General features: G+C 44.1%; 1 protein-coding gene and 1 long non-coding RNA gene across 2 annotated transcripts in view; one reads left to right on the forward strand and one right to left on the reverse strand.

The window, feature by feature from the left end:
* LOC306838762 overlaps positions 1–21,375 on the forward strand; it is a 37,079-nt gene that overhangs the window by 12,238 nt on the left and 3,466 nt on the right. The window lies entirely within an intron of this gene.
* cacng2a (calcium channel, voltage-dependent, gamma subunit 2a) overlaps positions 1–21,375 on the reverse strand; it is a 57,825-nt gene that overhangs the window by 3,590 nt on the left and 32,860 nt on the right. Inside the window, exon 2 of the mRNA XM_079367109.1 lies at positions 16,010–16,093. Coding sequence (XP_079223235.1) covers positions 16,010–16,093 — 84 coding nt within the window. The remainder of the gene's footprint in view (positions 1–16,009; positions 16,094–21,375) is intronic.

The following is a 21,375-nucleotide window of genomic DNA, read 5'->3' on the forward strand; positions in this document are numbered from 1 at the left end:
CTTGCAGCTAATTATCAAGAAGCAAAAAAAAGTGGACGGGGAAAATGAGGGTACTTTCAAGGTCAAGGCAGGGTCGGAGCGAGCTGCACTACGCCCTCAGGTGTCAGGTACAATTAGAGTCATGCTTGAAAAGGGGGAAAAAAACAAAAACCGACAAGTCTACAGAGAATGTACTTTTTTTTTTTTTTTTTTTTTTTTCCACAGTGTCCTCCTGTCGTACCCTTGCCTCTTAAACTTTACGGCCGCCACATCTCTCTCCGCCTCTCTCCTGTTTAACATGCGCCCTTAAACTTTCATCAGCCTGCTTAAATTTTCACCACTTTACCTCATCTCTTACGAGCTCGCCACCTCAGCACTTTTTCAGCTTCTCTCCAAAGTGCTGACGCCGGACTGGGTGGCTCTGCTGCCTGCGCCTCCACAGAGAGCCTGCTGGGGCTCCTGGCGGCCCCTGCATGCCTGCGTACCTGACGCCATTCATCCAAATACTACCCCTGCATACACACACACACACACACACACACACACACACAGCCCTCTCCTTATCAGGGAGTCACTTATCGTGTAAAGTCCCCAAACATCTTCACAGCTCGTTGGTAAAGCAGCATCAACATGTGCACTGCAGGGGAGCCCGAAGAGGAGGCCACAGCTGGCTGGACACTCGTCGCTCCTCCTCCTGAGCTGGAAGCTGACTCAGTGCGCTGACGCCGCTTTAGATTGTGTTGTGCCTCATGCGTCACTTTGTGAATAATACTTACAAAAGGATTTTCCTGAAGCTTTAAGGTTTCCAGAGCTTTTTCTACGAACTCTACTGAAGCAGGCTGACACACGAGCCCTGATTGGCTCATTTTCATCATGGGCTTCAGATCCCCAAATTTAAACGCAATATCTAGCAAGACAAATTCCGGAAACGTTTCACACTGAACACACTTGTTTTAAATGTGTTCCAGCAATAAGAACAGTTTTAGTTGTTCAACCGAAGGAGGAGAACGAGCACGAACTCCTTCTCACTAAAGGCTACTTTCAATCTCAGCTTATCTGGACATTGGTTTCCAATGCTTAGATTTAAAAAGGAGGCTTTCTTGAAGGTGCGATAAAAAAGATCCATCTTTAAGGAACAGACTTTTTTTTTTATTGTTAAAAACCCTTAAAATACATCCTTTTAATAAATGCATTAGTTGTCATACAAAACATGAAAAGATATGAAGAGACTGGAGTTCAGGAAGTATTTTGTTGAAAACAAGAAGCCATTACTCTGATTGGCTCGTCATTATTGGCCTGGCAGTCGATATCTACTGGTTAGTATCGTCCATCTCGTGGACGAGGTTGTTCATTTAAAGATCCCCTTCACGCCTCGCTGAAAGTTTGAGACGGAGTTTTTCTGCAGCAAAAAAAAGGTTGTACAATTCCATAAACAAAGGAGAGAAACGAAGAGTGTAGTGAGTAAACACACAGGTTTACATTCAGAGGTCTCGTACACTGCAGTCAGCTTCAGAGGGGTTTATGTGTGAAACAGAAACAAAAGCATCAATCTGTTTCCCCAAAGTTTTCATTTCAACCACCACTGGTCGGATTGACCTGAAGCTTCATGTTTGGTTCCTCAGAGACAAAAAAACCCCCCTCCTGACGTTTCCACCATCTGGTCAAAAGTTTTCCCTTAATGCGCTCTCACACTAGCAACGTCGTCCCGTGGCGTTCTTAAGCACTGGCCTGCCCTCACGCTGAGCTCATACAACACACGCATGGCTTCACGTAGTCAGGAAGCATCCTCAGTTTATAAGACAGGCGGATCCAGCCCTCACATTACGAAACTTACTGGACTTTAAAGGGATACTTCACCCATTTGCATGAAGCTGTGTATCATTAGAAACATGGTAGTAGTGTTGAATGGTCGTGAATCCAACCCTCATTTTGCACTGAGACAAGAAAAATTTGTTTTCTTTGCTTGGAAGTTTTCTTCATGTGATGCAATATGACGCTTTTTACATCCCATGAAGAAAACTTTCAAGCAAAGAAAAACACGTTTTTCTCGTCTCAGGGCAAAATGAGGGCTGGATTCACGACCGTTCAACACTGCTACCATGTTTCTAACGATACACAGCTTCATGTAAATGGGTGAAGTATCCCTTTAAGGGTGAAGCACGCTGAGGCTGCTCAAACCGACACAAGAACCTGCTCTGCTGAGGACTGAGGGACGCTGCACGGTGTCCATACTGGTTCCAAATTCTCAACATCCCATCATTTTGACTTCATCCTGTTCAACAGGAGGAGGCTGAGGCACACGGTCCATTTGCATGTACAGTCAATGGCATCAACCCATAACAAAGGACGTCGTCTACGTTTGTATAAACCTGGGGAGAAAGTTGTGCACATCTCATCCCGAGCACCTTTCTGTAAAGTGTTTGACCCGACACGGGAATGTCTCTGCTCCCTGTCTTAGCTCTCTTCTCATCATGTCATCCATCACTATCATCACCCTCTTTAACCTTGTCCCAAACAGCTCCAGTCTGTATGATGAAGAACATTTTAATGCTGTCATTCACATGTCTCATTTTTCTTTCTCCCGTCTACTAACCACAGACATCACATCGTCTTTGTCACCCAGGCAATGTCTTTTGGTCTCTCTCTCTCTCTCTCTCTCTCTCTCTCTCTCCCTCCCTCTCTCTCCCAGTCTCTTTTAATCGACACTCTGTCAAAGCACAAAACAATTCGGAAGATAAAGTGTCGACTCGCCCTCCCCCTGCCTTTCACTTTTTCTCCCTTTCTCCCCCATTCGTCTCCTCGCGTGTCCGAAGGGGATTGTGGGGTTTTGGGTTACAGGTGAGGTGGGTTGATTAAATATTAAGTTGTCCTGGGAGTTGACCCTGCTCCTGTGTCCCGCTCTAAATGTATCTCTCTTCCTAAATTCCCCCCCCACCGTCTCCAGCCTCCATCGCTCTCTGCTGTTAACCCTGAAGGCATCGACACGGCGGCGCGGCGCGTTACCTGAGAGAGGGCAGAGGTTTGATTTCATGCTTCAGCTTCATTTGCAGAGATGGACACGGACACAGGACTAAAAGAATGTATCGATTGTGAACTGAGGGGTTGTTAAGTAGTGCTGCACCTCAAGGTGACACTCCATTTAGTGCCAACTTAGAGGTTACACTCCTCGCTGCGTCGGTCACAGGTCGGCCTCCTGCTCCTCACCCACACACACACACACACACACACAACACACATTTTCTGTCACTCTTAAGCTGTCCTATCAAATAAGGGCAAAACACTGTGCAATCATTTCTTTGAATTCTTTTATTCCCTATAGCTGACCTCGATGAGCCCAATATATCACTGGGATCATTTTCAGTTTTGTCTTTTTTGGTTCAAACGATCAGCTGTTTCTAAAGCTGCTGCTCCTCAGTCTTAACATTATTCCAAAGCCTCAGGCATCAAAACAACTGTCCATTAAGGTTTGAATATTGTAAGTAGCTAAATATTTAATTGCACAATTTAATCATTGCCGGATGTTTTTGCATTTTTTAAAAGGGTCATAAATTCAGCCCATGTTTGGTGGAATTCAGATATGACACTTGAAGTAAAAAAAAAACCCCATTCAGTTCAGACATCATGGCCTGGACACTCAAGCCTGAAGAAAACATAAACAAAAAAACAATTCAAATCTTTATGCATTTGTATCCATTGTTTCACGTTTTGTCAAACTAACAGTCCTACAGACCACATTACATGCAAACACAGAAAGATTCTTTGCAGCAGCAGCAGCAGCAGCTTGTGTCTGCAGAAAAAGTGCCCCAGGTTTAAAGTCTTCTGAGAAATCTTGAAAGCCAAGATCAGGCGAGCGATGCTGGAGTGTTCCAGGATGAGAGCGTCCAACTCATATGCATGGCTTCGAGGATCATCTTCCCTGTGGTGCAGCTCCAGTCCTATGCATTCTCTCTATTAACATCCGTGTTTAGCAGCAGCAGACTGAAAAGTGCAGTGACCTTCACAGTGACCTCCCAGCATGCACTGTGCCTTCCCTCGGATCAGGCTCCAGTTTGCTGCCCCTGGGTTTGGCTGACCAGGCGTATACCTCGGACGAAAAGGCTGAAGTCCCTGCAGATTTTTTCCTGACAGGCTGCAGCACTCTGTTTTCCTGTGTGTGTGTGTGTGTGTGTGTGTGTGTCAGTGTGCACATTACGTACACATGAGGCTCAGATAGTCGAGTCTCAGAACAGCATGTTGCCTGCAGTGAGGGCTGACGATGGGAAATGTTGGAGAAAGACGGGACAATAACTGTGCCCAAAGGCAGTAAAGGCTGCTTCTATCGGAGAGGACACCTATTCACAATCAATCTCTTCTCACCACATTCATGAGCTTTCACATCTTCACTTTCCATCTCCTACAGACCGACTGACTGTCAGAGTTTGGGATCCTGCCTGGAGGGATGTTTAAGCGCCGCAGCACCCCGGGGGGAGGCAGGCTGAGAAACTGACAGGCTGACAGAGAGACAAGCACTCGGCTCTGTTATGGAAGCGTTAGTGCAAAATAAAATGACAATGTTTAACCGTCCTGCACATATCGATTTGCTGATATATTGAGCTGATGTTAGTCTTCTATCCAACATTAGCTGCAGGCTAACAGTTACAGCTTTTGTCAAACATGTCAAACTGAGAAAACACAAAAGATCCTGCAATCAAATGATTACTGCTGGCAGCGGCTCATAATAGTGAAATTGTAAAAATGAACACCAATCAAAACCTTTTTTGACTTGGATTATATCGTCAAATCTTTAATGATTTATCCCATCAGAATGACACTTTGTTCCTTGTGTCGCACCATGGACAAGCAAGTGTTTTCCTGTAGTCACAAAGATGGAAAAGAGCAACCCTGAATAGCTCATAAGTTAAAAAAAAAACCCTCTCAAACAGCTCAGCTGACAAGTCAAAGTAATATCCACCTCCTGACATTTAACTGTTTTCACTTTGTTCCTTTTAAGCTGTCTTCATTTTGATCCGTAACAAGTACCCTTACTGCTGTTAAGTAAATGTTACAACCTTCGATTTACCTTCTTTATTTGAGTTCAATGCTAAAGCAGGTTCATATTCAAACAGGAAGTACAGCACCCTTAGCTTAAAATTCAAAATAAAAGAGTAAACAAAATACAGCCATTAATTGCAATTTAAAAAATACATGGTTCGACAGCTCTAATGCAGCAATAGTACTTTCAAACAAAATTCTGCTCCTGTGTTATACAATATATGATTACATAGCAATAATTGAAAAACAGTACTTTACTGTTGTAGCTGGTTTGGCTGGAAGTAAAGTTAGAGGAGGTGAAGCTTTACTTCAGACATAAATATCAGGCTGAAGATTAAAAAAGCAGAACGTTTAAGGAGAAATGTGCGCTGTGTATTGTATAATTATTGACTTTCATCTTGTCATAACTTTTGCAATAAAAAAACCCCAAAAAGCTGTTGTGATATTTATAACTATGCATGGTAAAACTTGACAGCCTGTAAGAACCGGATGTGTATTGGTGATTATCCCAGCCAGGGTGACATTATTCTGACAGAGGGCTGCTGGGATGGCTACAGTCCTGGTCACAACTCTCCTGTGTGGTAAAACGCTGTCAAAATGAAAGCGTTGACCTCGGTGCTAATAGCTAATGACAGAGCAAACTCCGCAGCGTCTTGTGTTTCTGAAGCGCTCGCCTCAGCTCTCATGAAAGGAAGCTCCAGGGAGCCGTGTGATTAGCACTGAGGTCACTGTTTTGATTTGGGTCGAGGTCACAATCACAAAGAGTTGAGCATCTTCTGTTTCTGTCCCCGACACAACACCCATATTCATGTGACACCCCGTTCAATTGTGTTTGTGAAACTCAACACCAGCTGTTGCTAAGTCTACTGGAGTTATAAGTGGAAGATCAGGACTGTGTATGACACAGCGGCAACCTCCAGTGTAGAAAAATCTAGCCAAGGTGAAAGGTCAAACCTGCAGTTCCTTGTTTGTCCACTAGAGGCTGGTTTCAAAAGAAAAGGAATCTCCATTAGGTCCCATATTAAATGCTTTACAGCTGAGATAAACATGTTTACAGTGGATGTATTTTCCCTTCAGTGTTTAAGCATTACACAATTTTCAAGACTATTTTAAAGAATTGTTTGGAAACATTAAAAAATCAGTTAGAGGAGATTTAGCAAATTTGAGGAGTTTTTAAGTTAGCATTAGCTTAAGTTAGCTAACTGTGTTTGGTTTCCAGGCAACAGATAATATTTCAATATGTAAAAATCTTCGTCGTCAGCAGAAACAGAGCAGCATGCCAATGTTTACTTAGTGTGAAAATTTAAATCCCATTGTTTGAACATTTTATAAATATGGAAGTCATATAAACAACGAATAAATTGGGGTTCTTGAAATGAAATTTAACTCAACTAACACAGCTAACTAAGAGAGGAGCTTCTTCATATTGACGGCTTAACTTAAATCCTACCCTCTTAAGAGAATAGATCAACAGCAAGTTGCACCAAATTCTTTTAAATTCAATTCAAATGAGATGAAATCTCCAAAGCCGAAGAAAAATACAAATTAAAATCCTCCTCAAACTCTGATTTTTATTGACTCGGTTTAGTCATGATTGGCACTTTTTCTATTTACCACCTCTTTCACTGGTTGTTTTCCCGTCCATCAGGAGCACACAAGTGAGAATTGGCACACAGGTCTACTTTCCACAGATTGGAGAAAATCTCATGTACTCTGAGTTTACTGAACGAACACTGAATATCACCAATATTTGAATTCCTCTTTGATTGACATACATATTTGAGTTTGGGGAGAAAAGGGAGAGTTGATTACTGTGAAGACGGTCATCATAAATGAAACAATGAATTATGAATGTATGGATAGCTCAACTTTTTGTTGATGCCACACGCTTATTTACACTTTGGACACAATGCAGCAGTTGAACACAACTTTTAACAGCTGCTACTGTGGCATGTGAAGACATTTCGAGGCAGCTGTAATTTACTGGAGAATTTCCATTTAATGCAGTTTTATATTTGTCTTCAAGCTTCAGTGACTTTTCTCGTTTTAATTGAAACTCCTACTCGTACTTGGAGTATTGTTCTGCTGCTGCAGTCGCCTGCAGATGGTTGTCATTTCACAGGAAATGACGGGATAGGATGCTATGCCATTATATGGAATATAAAGTGACGCACCTGTACGTGCATGAGAGTAATATGAAGTTCAAACCAATGACCAATGAAAAGTGAGTACAGGAATGAGTTGTTTCCTCTTTTCTCCAGGTAAGGACGAGGCCGGTGTCTCGCTCCTCCTGCTCTCTTCGTGTCTGCACCGGAGGAAGGAGCTGTTATAACAAGCCATGGAGGATCATTAGCTCCGCCCGGCTCTGTAGTCTTGCCAGCATGCGTGCCAACCTGCTCGCAGAGACTCAGGGTGAGAGCAGATACTGTGTGTACTGTATCGATTGGCACGGCTGCAGCTCAGGCTGGTGTCCGAGCGCTGGCACCGCTCAACGCCGACTGACAAACCACTTAATGAGACTCTACACCCGTGCAGGCCCCGTGGCCGGCTCTCTGCTGCAGCTAGTCCTCCTCAGTGCCTCTGTGGCTTTTACTCATGCAACCTGAGTCCACACGGTAAATACTCTGAATATTCAGAGGCATCTGAGCAGCTTTGCAGTGAGTCAGCTTGATGCACTGACTGGCAGTTGCTTTAATTTCCCAGAACGCCAGAGAGAAAACACACAAGGGAGCAAACATGGCAAAGACCCAGCATTTAATATTTGCTTTGAAGTCTCTAGTCAATGCTAAGTAAGACTTGTTCATCTAAAGTCTCAAGACTGATTATTTTGGTAACATTTTTGCAGATTCAAACACAAAAACTATATCAAATTATGTGACTTCAGAAGCACCTCTTCCTTCCTCTCTTTGTCTTCCTGTCATTCTTCCTCCCTCTGTATCCTTCTTCTCTTTTACCTCATCTCTCTTTCTCCTAGTCGTTCTCTCACTCACCTGCTCTTTTTTGAATTTTCTCTCCCTGTCTTTCTCTCTCCCTCTCTCCGTCTCTTATTCCTGCTTACTTTTAACTCTCTCTTTCTCCCTCTCTGATTCTGTTTTTCTACTTTTTCTTCCCCTCTCTTCTTCTATTTAGTCTATGCTTCCTCTTCGTCTTTAACTTTTCTCTCCCTGTCTTCTCTTTTACTCTCTCTCTCTCTCTGTCTTGTGTCCTTCCTCTCTTCTACCCAATGTCTTTAATTCATTCTCCTTCTGTTCATCCCTCTTTTCTTTTACTTTGTCTTAACCTCTCTCTTTCTCCATGTCATTGACTCTCTCTCTCTCTCTCTCTCTCCTGATAGTTTTGGATTTCTCTCTCTCCCTCTGTCTTAACTTTCCCTCTCTCTCTCTCTCTCTCTCTCTCTCTCTCTCTCCCTCATTTTCTCTCTCTTTCATTGACAGGGTTGAGAGGAAATTAGCATTGGCTCTTAATCAGCCTCCCCCAGCTCAGAATGTGCTGATGTGCAGGACAGGGTCATGCTAATCAGGTGCCTCGGCTCCCGGGCACATTGATTTAATACTACAAACGCTTATTAATCCGCTCCACACCTCCTCCTCCTCCTCCTCCTCCTCTTCTTCATCTATACAGAGTCCTTGCATCGTCCTCCGCTTGTTGCCCCGTCAACCCCAATCCCCCGTTCCCTCCCTCAATCAAACATCTCTGAAAACACACAGTGGGAGTGTCGTACGAGTGCGCTACAACACACAGCGTGAAACTATTTGCGTAAACAAAGGAAATTAGCTCGTGGGGGCTAAATTCAAAATGTGCAGGAAATGCTTACGCAGCGTTCGGCTTGCATCAGGAAGCTTATGTGTCTTGACAACGCCGCTCGCAGGCAGAAAGCAATTTGACGTGAATTGATGAGAAAATAAATGTAAGTCTCACTCTCTGGCATTTATAAACCCCAACCAGAGAGGAAGCCGGGATGCTTAGATTTGACAATTTAGATTACTCTGCGAACTCATTACAGACTATTCTATGGACCTATTGTTTGAATTCACACTCAAATTTTCTGTCTTTTTTTTTTTTAATTAGTTTTCACAATTTTTATGTACTTTCCTGCGTTTTCTCATTATCTCCAACCAGCATCAACCTCTTATCAACATGGACGATCCCTACACACAACAACACAGCCGCCGTCAGAGTCCATGAGTACATGCTACATGCTCACTCATAACACACACAGAGGGGTCAGTAGAACACAGATCTCGAATCACTTCACCTGGCAGGCAGACAATCCACAGAACACACGTCATGAACTGTGATCGCCCCTTCAGTCCACTGACGGTGACTCCAGATCGCTGGAAGGTTCAAATGCAAACATGATTTTCCGTCTGTTTCTTCTGTACGTGTCAGACCTGGGATTGACTGGTGACCAGTCCAATAGCTTAACCGCCCCCCCCCTCCTCTTACCCAATGACAGCTGAGATCGACTCCAGCCCCCCGTGACCCTGAACAGGACAAGCAGCATAGATAATGGATGGATTGAATCGCATGAAATCTTGCACTTCATCGACTTTGTTGGCATACCTCCTATACGTGAAGGAACATCACTGCTCTGTAGCACTACGAGAGCTCAGTAACGACACGCAGACACATTGTAGTTTAGGGTAATGAGAAGACAAACATGAGTTTAAATCACTTACGGATTGAATCGATTGCTCCAATGATTTTTTTTCCCCCCAGGTAAGGACAAACTACAGAGTAAGTTCTTCTGGCTTTTCCTGCAAAATCTGATGTCAGCGGAGGTATAATTTTACAGCTGGTGACCTCGAGATCTGCACACAAAGCACATTCCTGTGACGTATCTCACACTGAAGTCAACTACTGAGCTTCAAATTGTGTTTTTTCTCTTCGTGTTGCAGCAGCTGGAGGTCATTTCGCTTGTGATCGTGTTTGGATACGTGTTCCTTCCAGGCTTTGACAGTAAAAAATGTTCTTATATATATTGATGTGTTTTGCACCAAAAAGCCAGCAGACACTCTAACCTGACTACTTGATGCTTTATTTCTGGATATAAAAAAACGACACAGGTATTTAATTTGCAGTTTTCTCTCGCTCCGTGCTGGGACTTTTCAGGGTTGATGAATAACTACGTGCGTGTGAAAGTGATGAGAGAGGGTGCAGATGCTGTCTCTTGATGGTGCCACTGTGACAGCCTAACACCGTACAGTAGCTTGTGCTGTATATTTTCTAATCTCACTTTTATACGAGGACACACTCTCTCACCTCTGTGTTTTACAAGCTGTGCTGTCTCTATATTCCCTGTTAATAAGATATAAAGTTAGAGCGCTAGCACTCACACGGTCAACCAGGACAAAAATGATTGGTTTTAAATTTATTGTCTCGTGTCTGTGCTCTGTGTTTTATGTATCAGTCAATGGCTTCCTTTTCTTTCTTTTTTTTTTTTTTTTTGTCGTTGGGACTGCTGGAGACGTACAGCACACTCAATGTCACTGTGGATGACTGGAACGCCCGCTAACGCAAACACAGGATGTCCACTTCTTCAACTTGTAAATCCACATTATTTATTCTCTGAAGCCATCCTCAGATCACATCAAAGCCCCCTAGTGAGGCCGACCACCCTCCTCCACACACACACACACACACACACACACACACACACACCCTTATACACAAACTGGTGCTGGATCCTCTGCACTGGTTGACTAGCCACCCCCCCTCTTCTCTTGCGCTACAAGCTGCTGCGTGTCATGCCCCAGACCCATTGATTTTATTGGGCAACACCAAAGCCAGATCAGGCCATCGTCCAGTCTGCAGTGAGGCCCCAGGGCGGCACAGGCTGTGACAGGCCTGCCCTTCTGTCATCAATGTCAGTGAGTACTGTCAGATTAACACATGCAAACACCGGGGGCAGAGATTAACGCCGGCTTGGGGGAAAGTTCATGAGAAAGTTAAATGAAGGGGTCAAAATGGCGCCAACACTTATTTCTGCTTTTTACCTTTTTCTGATTGTTTCTGTCTGTTAATTGACTTTTGACTGGCTCACATGCTGAATGTACTTGCCTTTGAGCCTTTTTAAATGAATCATGGGAGCCCAACGATGTGGCCTAATTCAATTCTACACTAATTCTGGCTTTGTGTGAGTCTGCAGTTAATTCGTGCAGAGTAATAATGAATAAAATGTTCTTTTATCTTTTCTTCTTATTGATCTTAAAGAGGCAACGTGTGATGGGAATTTAAAAGTGCAACTTTAATAAAAAAAGTAATACATGTTGTGAAATGATGTCAAGCTTGGGAAACTGATTCGACACTGCAAATAATCATTTAGTCCCTGATGTCCTGAATCAGTCTCGCAGCTTTGTTTGGCTGTATCAACCAACATCGAAAGGGGAATAGCTTGTCTTTATGCAGCTACATGTATCACAATGTTCATCAAATATACTCGCCATCTCTGTCTCAAGTAAACACACAGCCTAAAGCAGAAGAGTGGCATAAAGGGAGTTTAGGAGATCAGTCTGTATACAGATGATATATTATATAGATATATATTTATCTATAAGCCCCCACTTATCAGTCAGAGAAAGATACATACTGAATAATGCTACAATATCACTGACTTTTCTCATCTCTCCAAATATACAGCATACGGTCAGTCTCTATGCAGATGATACATTCCTCTGCAAGAAACTCAATCTTCACTGAAAGAGTCAAAGTTGTGGCATCATACTCAAATATCTGTGAATAATCTACCGCTCTAAACACACTGAGTCATTCTCCAATGACGACTGTATCCACGGGAAAAAACAACTCGTTCATCCTTCCATTTTAAAGCAACAGTCTGATTGTGACAGACACCAATGATCCCTTTATGCAGGGGTCATATCATGTATTTAAGCATTAATGTTTCCCTCGGGCTGTCAGAGCGGATCACTCTCAACTTCAACCCACTTTTCAAAGCAATAATTGATGACCTCCACTGCTGGATGAACCGTCCACTCTCCAGAATACGAACGGTTACAATGACGATACTTGCCGATCAAATTGATCTGACTCGATCAGTCTCCACAGAATCGACTGTGAATTACATTTTCTGCATTTCAAAAACACAAAGGAAGACTCAACGGTGTTATAGATTCAACCCCACCAATCAAACAACACGCTGATAAACAGAGCAGGGGTCACCACAACAATAGTCCCTGTGGGATGGCTGGTGACCAGTCCAGGGTGGTCGTCAGACCAAGTCAGGAGGATCATGAAGGAGGTTGGCGGGTATGCTTCGTGACAAAAACGATATCATCAACTCTGGCAGCCCGGTTCTTGGTGCGTAAAATAACGATCTCAACCCCATCTAGTCCAATCCTCATTTCTTCAGTGTCAGCCGTGATTTGATTTTGCTCTTCTCTTAAGCACAGCGCAGGTTGTGCAGTGGTTATTTCGGGCCCTCCATGTACGACAGTTGTGGGTTTTTTCCACGACGGGCGGACCGGGTTCGAATCCGCACTGCGTCTCCTTGTCGTTCCCCTTCTCTGTCTCTCTCCCTGTCCACTGTCCTATCTCTCCAATAAAGGCACAACATAAAATAAAAAAAACAAAAAAACAAAACTGACCATCGTACTATCTGAAAAGTCGAGATCATTCAGATCATTTATCCTCACATAATCCCAAAGAAAGACGGATTATACCGCCAATAATGGCGCTGATATCAAAACAGAACAAAGTACTCCGAAAACTTCTGGATCACAAAAACGCTCTCCTGTGACTAACACCATTTCTTTCAGCAGTCAGACCCACACACCCCTCCTTCCCTGACATCACCGTCCTCTCTTTATTACACTGAATTGATGTCTTTCAGTATTACATTATTCGCTTGCATAACTGGGCGTTTTCTTCCCCCCTTTCTTCTCTCTCAGCTGCTTAGCGCCCAGTAGAGCAGTGGATGATGGGAGCTCCGACACGGCATGATCTAAAAACCCACTGGCGCTTTAGTGTGCCTCAGCTGGCTTATATAACCCCGTGTGGCTGTGCAAAGCAAGCCTTGCTATTGGGAGAGCTGAGGACTCACGGAAGAGACACACACATACAACCACACAGAAGCTACTGATATGTGTTGAGTTGTATGTGTGTGTGTGTGTGTGTGTGTGTGTGTGTCAGCATAAGGACAGCAGATCAGCATGTGTGTGTGTGTTGGAAGCGGGGGAGCGTGTTTCACAGAATAGAGTCAGATTTGGTCGTTTTCTGCTCAGCAACTGCAGCACCAAATAATCTCCTCGCCACGCCGTTTGATGACATCACCGGCGTGTCCCCTCGACTTTGGACCAAGAGAGCCCCCCGATGATGTCATTTCCGCCAGGGCCTTCACCTGAAATGACATCATTTTGTTGCGTAACTCTCTCCCTCTCCTGCATGCCAGAGCGGAGGCAGCTTTCCTCTGTCTTCGGCCACCCAGAGGCACCGTGAAACTCCTCATTATGGAAATGCCAGGTGTGTGTCCGTAAAATCCGACTAGGCAGATGTAAAAAAATACTTCACAGGAGTTGCTGTGTATTCCTCTGACCTCTTCATGCACCCAGGACACAGCTTGAAGTGCTGAATCGTCATCAAAGACGACAAATAGGTGGCGTAACACCCCTGACATGAAATATTACGAGGGTGAAGAGAGGCGGTGTGAGTGTGAGAGACAGAAATCGAGAGAGCCCTGACCTATATAAGAAGGAGGCTGAAATATTTATGGATGTGAGTGTCCTAATTGGCAAGCCACTGGGAGCACTGCAGCCTTCTCCTCCAATCACAGCCCAGGAAGAGGTTAACACACACACACACACACCAAACGCACACATGCACGCGCAAAGACGGCCGTCTGCAGCGAAAAAAAACGAAAAGGCCCGGCGTCCAACCTGCGACCCCGTCATCCCCAGCCGGAGAGACCCCCTCCCCCCCCCCCACACTCCTCAGAAGACTGATCTGACTTCACCACCGCCCCGGCATCGTTAGAATCATTACCAGAGCGGTTATCATAACGGTCGTCTCTGGCACATATGGACGGGAACAACCGCTCAGAGCGCTAAGTCAAACACAGCCTAATTGGCGGGGCTTAATCTCCAGCACTGGCACGCACTGCTCCGCTCTGTGAGAGGCCTCAATTACTGTCCCCACTGATGGAGACGAAGAGACTCACTTTCTGACTTTGAGTTTCCAATAACTGCGGGCTGCAGCAGTGTGGGGGCGGGGGTTCAATAGAGACTCGGGACTCTGGTTTGCTCATGTGCTACAACAGTGTGAAGAAAGACAAACATTTCTTGATCAGTTTCAGGCACAGTTTTCACTTTTTTTTTTTTTTGCAATTTTAAATAATGTGCAAGTCAGAAAAAATAGTTACTTTAACAGATAACAAGTCAGTGAGAAAACAGACTGAGCCTTTTAAAGGTTGCCATTCTGCAACATTGCTGTAACGAGACCCTGCGCCATGACGTCTTTGCACTTTCGTCTTGATAGGGTGATACAGTGTTGGTGCTTCAGTGGGTGATTTCACAATGTGTTACGGCATTGCAGAAACACAACATACAAACAGCTAGACCTCCACATAGACGCACTCTCAGACAGACACACACACACAGAGTGCTGTTCTCCCCCAACTCCTCGGCCGTCTTACTCTGATATTTTTACCATCTCTGATGCCGGCACAGAGGTGGAAGTAAAATAAAATCCTAATAAATGTTAATATTTGGTTAAAATGCAGACAGCCCATGATATGTGTTTTCAACAACATATTCATCAGCTAGCTTAGCATAGCTACCAGCAGCAGCATCCCTAAATGAAAATGGACCTTCCAACTCTCAAGATTATAAATGTGTGAATGCTTCGAGCATTACCAAGCCATCAAACAACATTCAGTAATTAAAAGAACTTATTTTAATGACCATTTCTTCATTTCCTTTGAAGCCCTCACCATGCTAACATGCTAGACTAAACTTAAAACAACCCAGCATCAAACTCTTCATAAAACAGCTAATGAGCCAATCCAACAATCAATGGAGCGCCCCTGGGATTAGTAAATGAACTGTAATGACAGATTTTCTAATTATAATCTTTACACTACTTGCTACAAAAATCAATCCTCCATTGCCCTGTAGTTGAACATTATGAAAGCCACAGTTTGTTTCAGACAATCGGCCTGCACACAAGTCCAACATCTTTCAATTCAAGTCCCGTCATGATGTTTTGTTACATGTGTGGATATAATCTGCAAACCAATAGTTTTCTAATGCAGGGATGCTCTACACGAAAGTTATCCCCAACAGATTGCCTTACAGCAAGACGACATCCAAATTGGCAGATACAAAAAAAAAAGTCTTTCTGATTGGACCGCTGCAAAAAAACTAGAAGAACTGCAACATAAAAATGAAATCAGTGTCGTCCCTAAAGCTGAGGGAAGCATAGACCCATTTATCTCCATTCAAGTGTTTAGATTTTAAACACAAGCTCAAGTCTGTAACTCATAAAATAAATGTCATAAATACTTTAATTGGCCAATAAGAAGGGAATATTGAACTAATGGTACTAACAGTACATCATGAGCTCCAAGTCATTGTTGTGATTTTTAGGATTAGCAGGCAAATGAGTTCGACAAGCATCTCCGTCTTGCTTGCACAAAGGGAAAGGGAGCAGAAATCAATGGGCTGTGTTTACAGGGTACACAGCCGACTGTAACACTGCACGTTATGTTACACACAGCCGAGCAGCAAAAACAGACGAGCTGCTTGGCACGGCTCAGCCTGGCCGGCCTCGCGCTAAAAGCAGGCGGAGACACCAGCGACACACGGGCCAAGATCAGATACTGGCACGGCGCTCATGTCTGAGACGGTGCAAAAAAAAAGAAAAAAAGAAAAGTGGAACAAATATCAAAAAATATTCAGAGCAGGCATGAAAGAACTTTAGAAGAGCAGGCTGTAATCTAATGTGCAAAAAGAGAATTCTGGGTTAGAAAATGAGACAAGATACTCACGTAAGAAGTACTCAGACGGGTCTGCTTCGTAATCTGTTTCCTCGGGAAAATGGTCTATCTGTTTGCACATTCCTTTTAAGGTTCCTGTTTGGGAAAAACAGAAAAAAACAGTTCAGCCGAGTTCCTACGAGAAGAAACCAACTAGACACACAAACTATTCTGCAAAACTCAACTTTCTGGTGGCGAGTCGGTTTTTTAATTGCCAGCAGTAGGGTTGTCAATATACCAGATACAGTCCAAACCCAAACCCCTTCAATACTATGGCTCCTTAAAATAATAGAGGTTGTGTTGTTTTAAAAATAAATGCATGGTACTGGAAGTTACGAACAACTTGTGTCAGTGGACCCTTTTGTACAAATGCCTGCTCATGGCTCTCTGGCATTGACCATAAGACGCCCTCCAAAAACGAGACCTGAGCAGCAGCCCTGTAAGGCACCAGTTGGTGGATTGTAAACAAGAGTGGCGCAGCTGGTTGGAGCTGGAGCCGCTCCAACTGCTGCGCACAGAGAACCTCATCTCTTTATCCTGACACCTCTACGTACAACTCCTCTGCTCACCCAGGGAGCTCCTCAGTCCCGTCTCTCCTTCTCCCTCCTGTCTGCTCTCCTCTATTCACGGCCTCTCGGTGGAGTTTTAGCATTGATGAGGTCACTGAAGTTGGGCCGGCAGGGGAAGAGCGCATAAGGCGGCCATTACTGCGACCCGCTGTTGCAGCCAGGAGGCAGATGCCGGGGCGCTTGATTGGACCAGATTAGCGTTTCATTAACTTCTTCATCTTCTCTCCCTCCAGTGTCCTTCTAATTAGGTGAACAGGTGTTGGTTACCATGACGCCAGGTGTTGCAGAGGAGGTTTTGGCATGGAGGCATGATGGGCACAGCGGGGTGCAGTTATTACTTTGTGACAGGTGGACCCCCCTGGTGATGACTACTAACATTAGAGAGTTTCACTCTAAGGCATCAAAGCATACTCGATCCACTCTCCCACCTGTGACAGTGTTTGTGCGAGGGCGACCAGCTCGCCTCCAAACTATAGTCACCTGTTAAGAGTTTGAGCTCAACACAAGCTCTGGAAAATATCAGCAAAACAAACGGCCAATCTCCCACTTTGACTCCAAAATCCAAAACCAGGCGGAAGGAAACAGAAATGCACAAAGAGTTTTAGTGCAAGTGAGGAAAGTTTTAGTGGTTTATCGTGTGGGAACATGTTTTGTAGGTACAGTCCAATGTACTGACATTGTGTGTGTGTGCGCGCTCACTCTGCTCTCCCTCTGTTCATTTTTGGCCAATAATCAAAAACTGATCGATTTTCATCAACAGGTTCTGTAGCAATTTCGAGAGAGAGAGAGAGAGAGAGAGAGAGAGAGAGGGTGAGATAAAGACAGAAAAGCAGGGACAGAGACGACGTAATTGGAAGGACGAGGAGAGATAAATATAGGAAGGGCAGGGAACAGAGAGGTTTTGAAGGACAGAGAGAGGACGATGGAGTGGGAGGTGGAATACATCAAGTTGGAGAGTCACAGTTTAGGTCTCAGTAATTGCTGAGCCATGAAAAAGCCCTCCAGAGTTTAACAGACCTGCACAGTTTTGAACTTGATGAACCAATAGACAACAGAACACTCTTTTAGCGGCGCACTGGAGATTAGAATTGGACTTGCTCCAATCAGCTGGAGAGGAAATCTCTGTTAGCTTTAGCAGGCTAGCATACAGCTAAAGGGACCTATTTGATCAGAAAGGGAACTCAAGTGCTGTAACGGTTGCAAATATATTGTTTTACCTTTTATAGGTCATAAAAAAGTACTGAATTTGACCAATTGTATAATAATAAATTAAACAATAAATAAATAAAAAAGGATAGTGAAAATATGAAGAAAAATCAGGCTTTAATTCACGATAAGGGCAGAGTGGGGTTCACCAAAGATAAAGAGTGAAAGGCTCGAAGAGATTAAAAACACACAGACCAACTTTACCCTGACTAAAGCCAAAAGCCGAAACATGACGGTCTAATTTATTCATTCAGTTGATCTTCATACTACAAGTATGAAGTGTTGCTGGAGCTTTTTGACCTCTTTGGTTCAAGATAAAACAGCAATGTATGAAAAAGACAAGACAGCTCATGTTCGCATTTCTGTACGTATCATTACGTCACATCATTACCAAGTTCGTTTGAATACAAAGCATAGTAGTAAAAGAGCGAGGAAGTATGAAAACTATTGGTAGCTCGAGTGTTGCCATTTCAAGGCGGAGTGTTTACGCCTCTGTTACACCTCGTCTGCAATTTGTAAAAACAGTGGCAGAATAGCCGAGTGAAGTCGATTGCCCCTGACCTTTCATCAATGGTAGCACCAGAGGCAAAACAAGAGGGGGGTAGGGGGGGGGGCAGAAGCAATGTGTAACGTCAGAGTCGGCAGGGTAGAACAGCGCTGTGAGTGTGTGTGTGTGTGTGTGCGCATGTCTGATCGCTTGTGTATGTAAAGCTTCAACTGTTTGTTGTATTGCCGCTCCCCCTTCTGCAATGCCTGAAGCAATGTGAAATCACACACTGGGGCGTCAGCATCACGCTGCAACGTTATGATGGTCCCAGAACTTCATTGCTCTGTTGCAGGATCGCAAACTGTAAAGGGCTGATGTTTGAAGGTGGCTGATGCCTTATAAATTAGCATAAATTGTTGAACTTGAAATGTTGCCTGATGCCCCTTTTTTGGATTTTGCATCTTAAGTATTTTTCTTTGCTAATAAATCTCTAAGAGGTGAAATGATTTCTAGGATTTGACGAAGTTAGGGACTCGACCAAAAACAATCCAATAATCAGATTTTATTTCTCAGAATCCTGACGTTCTTCAGACTCATAGTCTGCAGCATTTAAAGACCCACAACGTGAGCGTCATGTCAAAAAAAACAAACAAACTCTGAAGCTCAGGTGGAGATGATCGACAGCTAGCATGCTAACGTTCAGATGTGAAATGTAGGTGTAACTCCACAGCCTCCCACAGGCTGGAGTGAACACTGTGTTCCTCTTCTGTTTACCCACTTAAAAAAAAAAGTCGAATTTCTAGTAGAAAGGAAGGAAGAGGAGCAGGGAGACACACTTGTGCCGCCTCTCAGAGCACATTTCACTGAGAGATGACTTGTGTTTACATACGACTACATCACACACTCCCAGTGGAGCTGTCTGAGAAAACTAGCAGCGGCAGCAGCAATCCGCAGAGCACCATGTGTGAGTCTTAACAACGTTATCAAGTGGGTGTAAGATTTGGTTTTGCAGCTGGGCGTCCCATCCGCAGCAGTGCGATTTGTAATAGCAGCTGTGGAGAGTAGCCTATTGGGGAAACTGCTTCAATTAGCGTGCTGAAAGATTTATGTGAGACTTAACCACTCCAAAAAGTCCTTTTATTGTAAGACATGTAAACTCAGCAGGCTGCTGAATGTTTTATAATTGCATTTTCATTTGGGAGACCTCCCTGAGTGTGTGCGAACTCGTGCAGCGCGAGGGGCCACCAACAAGCCGTCGTCATCCCCACACACACACACACACACACACACACACACACACACACGTGCTAAATATGATCTCACACAGCTCTGGACAATGTGTGAGTTTAACCTGACACAGCCTACTTAATCTCACTTTTTGAGATCATATTACTGCCGTATTGAGCCGCTGTCATGAGGTGCTCTTCATTCGCTGTGCTTGTTTACATTCAGGTTGTAGAGCGGGGAGAGCACGCCCACCTGAAACTTTGTTTGTTTGCACTTCCTGACGTTGTTTCCTCCTCCCTACATCCTTGCTTGTGTTCGACTTACTCTCAGATGTACATCACTTTGGACAAAAGCATCTTCTAAATTCATTTTAAAATTGCAGAAGAAGTTCCATATTCATCCACCGAATCATCACACTGAAACGACAATCCTGATGTTAACTGAGGCTTTTCCTCTTCTGATGTACATATTGTGTCTGTTTGATATTTCTTTATGTTTAGTCACCAAACGCAAAGAGGTTACACCATCACCATTTCCTCCTGATACCATTTGACAGCAAGACAAACAGGCTTTGCCACCCCTGTGACAAGACGGCTAACATGGACATAAACGTCACTGAGAAAGCTAGCAATATATAATATTACAAAAACATGTTCTTCCCGACGATAAGGAAAGTGAGTCAGGTTTATTTGTGCAGCCTTTAGTCACTCTTACGCTCTCAAAGGGGCTCTGGATGAAAAATGAAACCCTCCAAACATCGCACCGTCATTAAGAGCATGGTTTTGGGTTTTGAGTTGAAATCCAGACGCTCGTCCAAAACCTGACTCTCCAGAATAAATCAAGGGGAAATAGCAGGTTATCTGAGATCTCATGCTGGGATCAAACCCCCTGTCGGACCCTTGTGATGGGGTTGGGTTGATGTGTTTGAGTGTTTGTTTAATGTAGGGGCTTTGTGAGTGGGTATGAGCTATGGGCTAACCCAATGCCCCCCCCCCTCACGTCCCCTCCTGTCCTCTGGAGCCATAAAGCACTTCATTACCACACTGCCCAGAGAGACAGGGAAGCACTCAGGAGTGGAGTGCGGTGGAGAGAAGGGGGAGTGATGGTGGGGTGGGGGGGGAGGAATGGAGATAGATTTATAGCTGCCCACCACAGTGAGGCTCTGGGTCTTCTCCTGAGGGACGTGGGGGTTTATTCGGTTAGAGTCTCCCCTGTTTTCAGAACCCAAAACACACCACGATGAGGGGAGGCTCCTCCTGGGCCTGCTGTGTTGCTGTGTCCTTCCACATACAGGTGCAGAGGTCTGGAGTGGCTCCAGCTGAGGCTTAGCTCTGCTTACAGTGGAAGTGTTCCAAGGTGTCGGTGTTGACTAGTTAAAAAAGCTCTATGATGCAGCTGAGAAAAAAAAAACCCACTTTCCGACTGGGACGTCAGGCCTTTTATTGACAACCCCTTATTTCTTCCTTGATTTTTTTTCTTCACTTATTGATTAGCGGTGTTCAGTATTCATTATGTCTGAGACAGATATATCGTTTGACCACTGCAAAAACAATGTGCAATACTTACGATGCAGGATGGGTGATGTCAGTCAAACGATCTAAAAGGTGTCAAGCTGCCACTTTTTTGTTGTTGCTTGATGCTAAAAACACTCGCCAGTTACAAGTTTGCCGAGACTAAAAATCCATCTGGTAACATTTCATTTCCAGTGAAATGCAAACACTCACGTGGCAACCACAGCGTCACCCTAATTCTACCAGTATCCACGAGGTTACAGGAAGTAAAGACCTTTGGATACCACAAAGTAATGGTAAATGGATTTGAGCTTATGTAGCACTTTTCTAGCACATTCATACCCTCTGTTTAGCAGAGGTTACTATAAAGTGAGACCA

Source organism: Symphodus melops, assembly GCF_947650265.1.
Source record: "Symphodus melops genome assembly, chromosome: 17".
In the NCBI taxonomy this organism is placed as follows: Eukaryota; Metazoa; Chordata; class Actinopteri; order Labriformes; family Labridae; genus Symphodus; species Symphodus melops.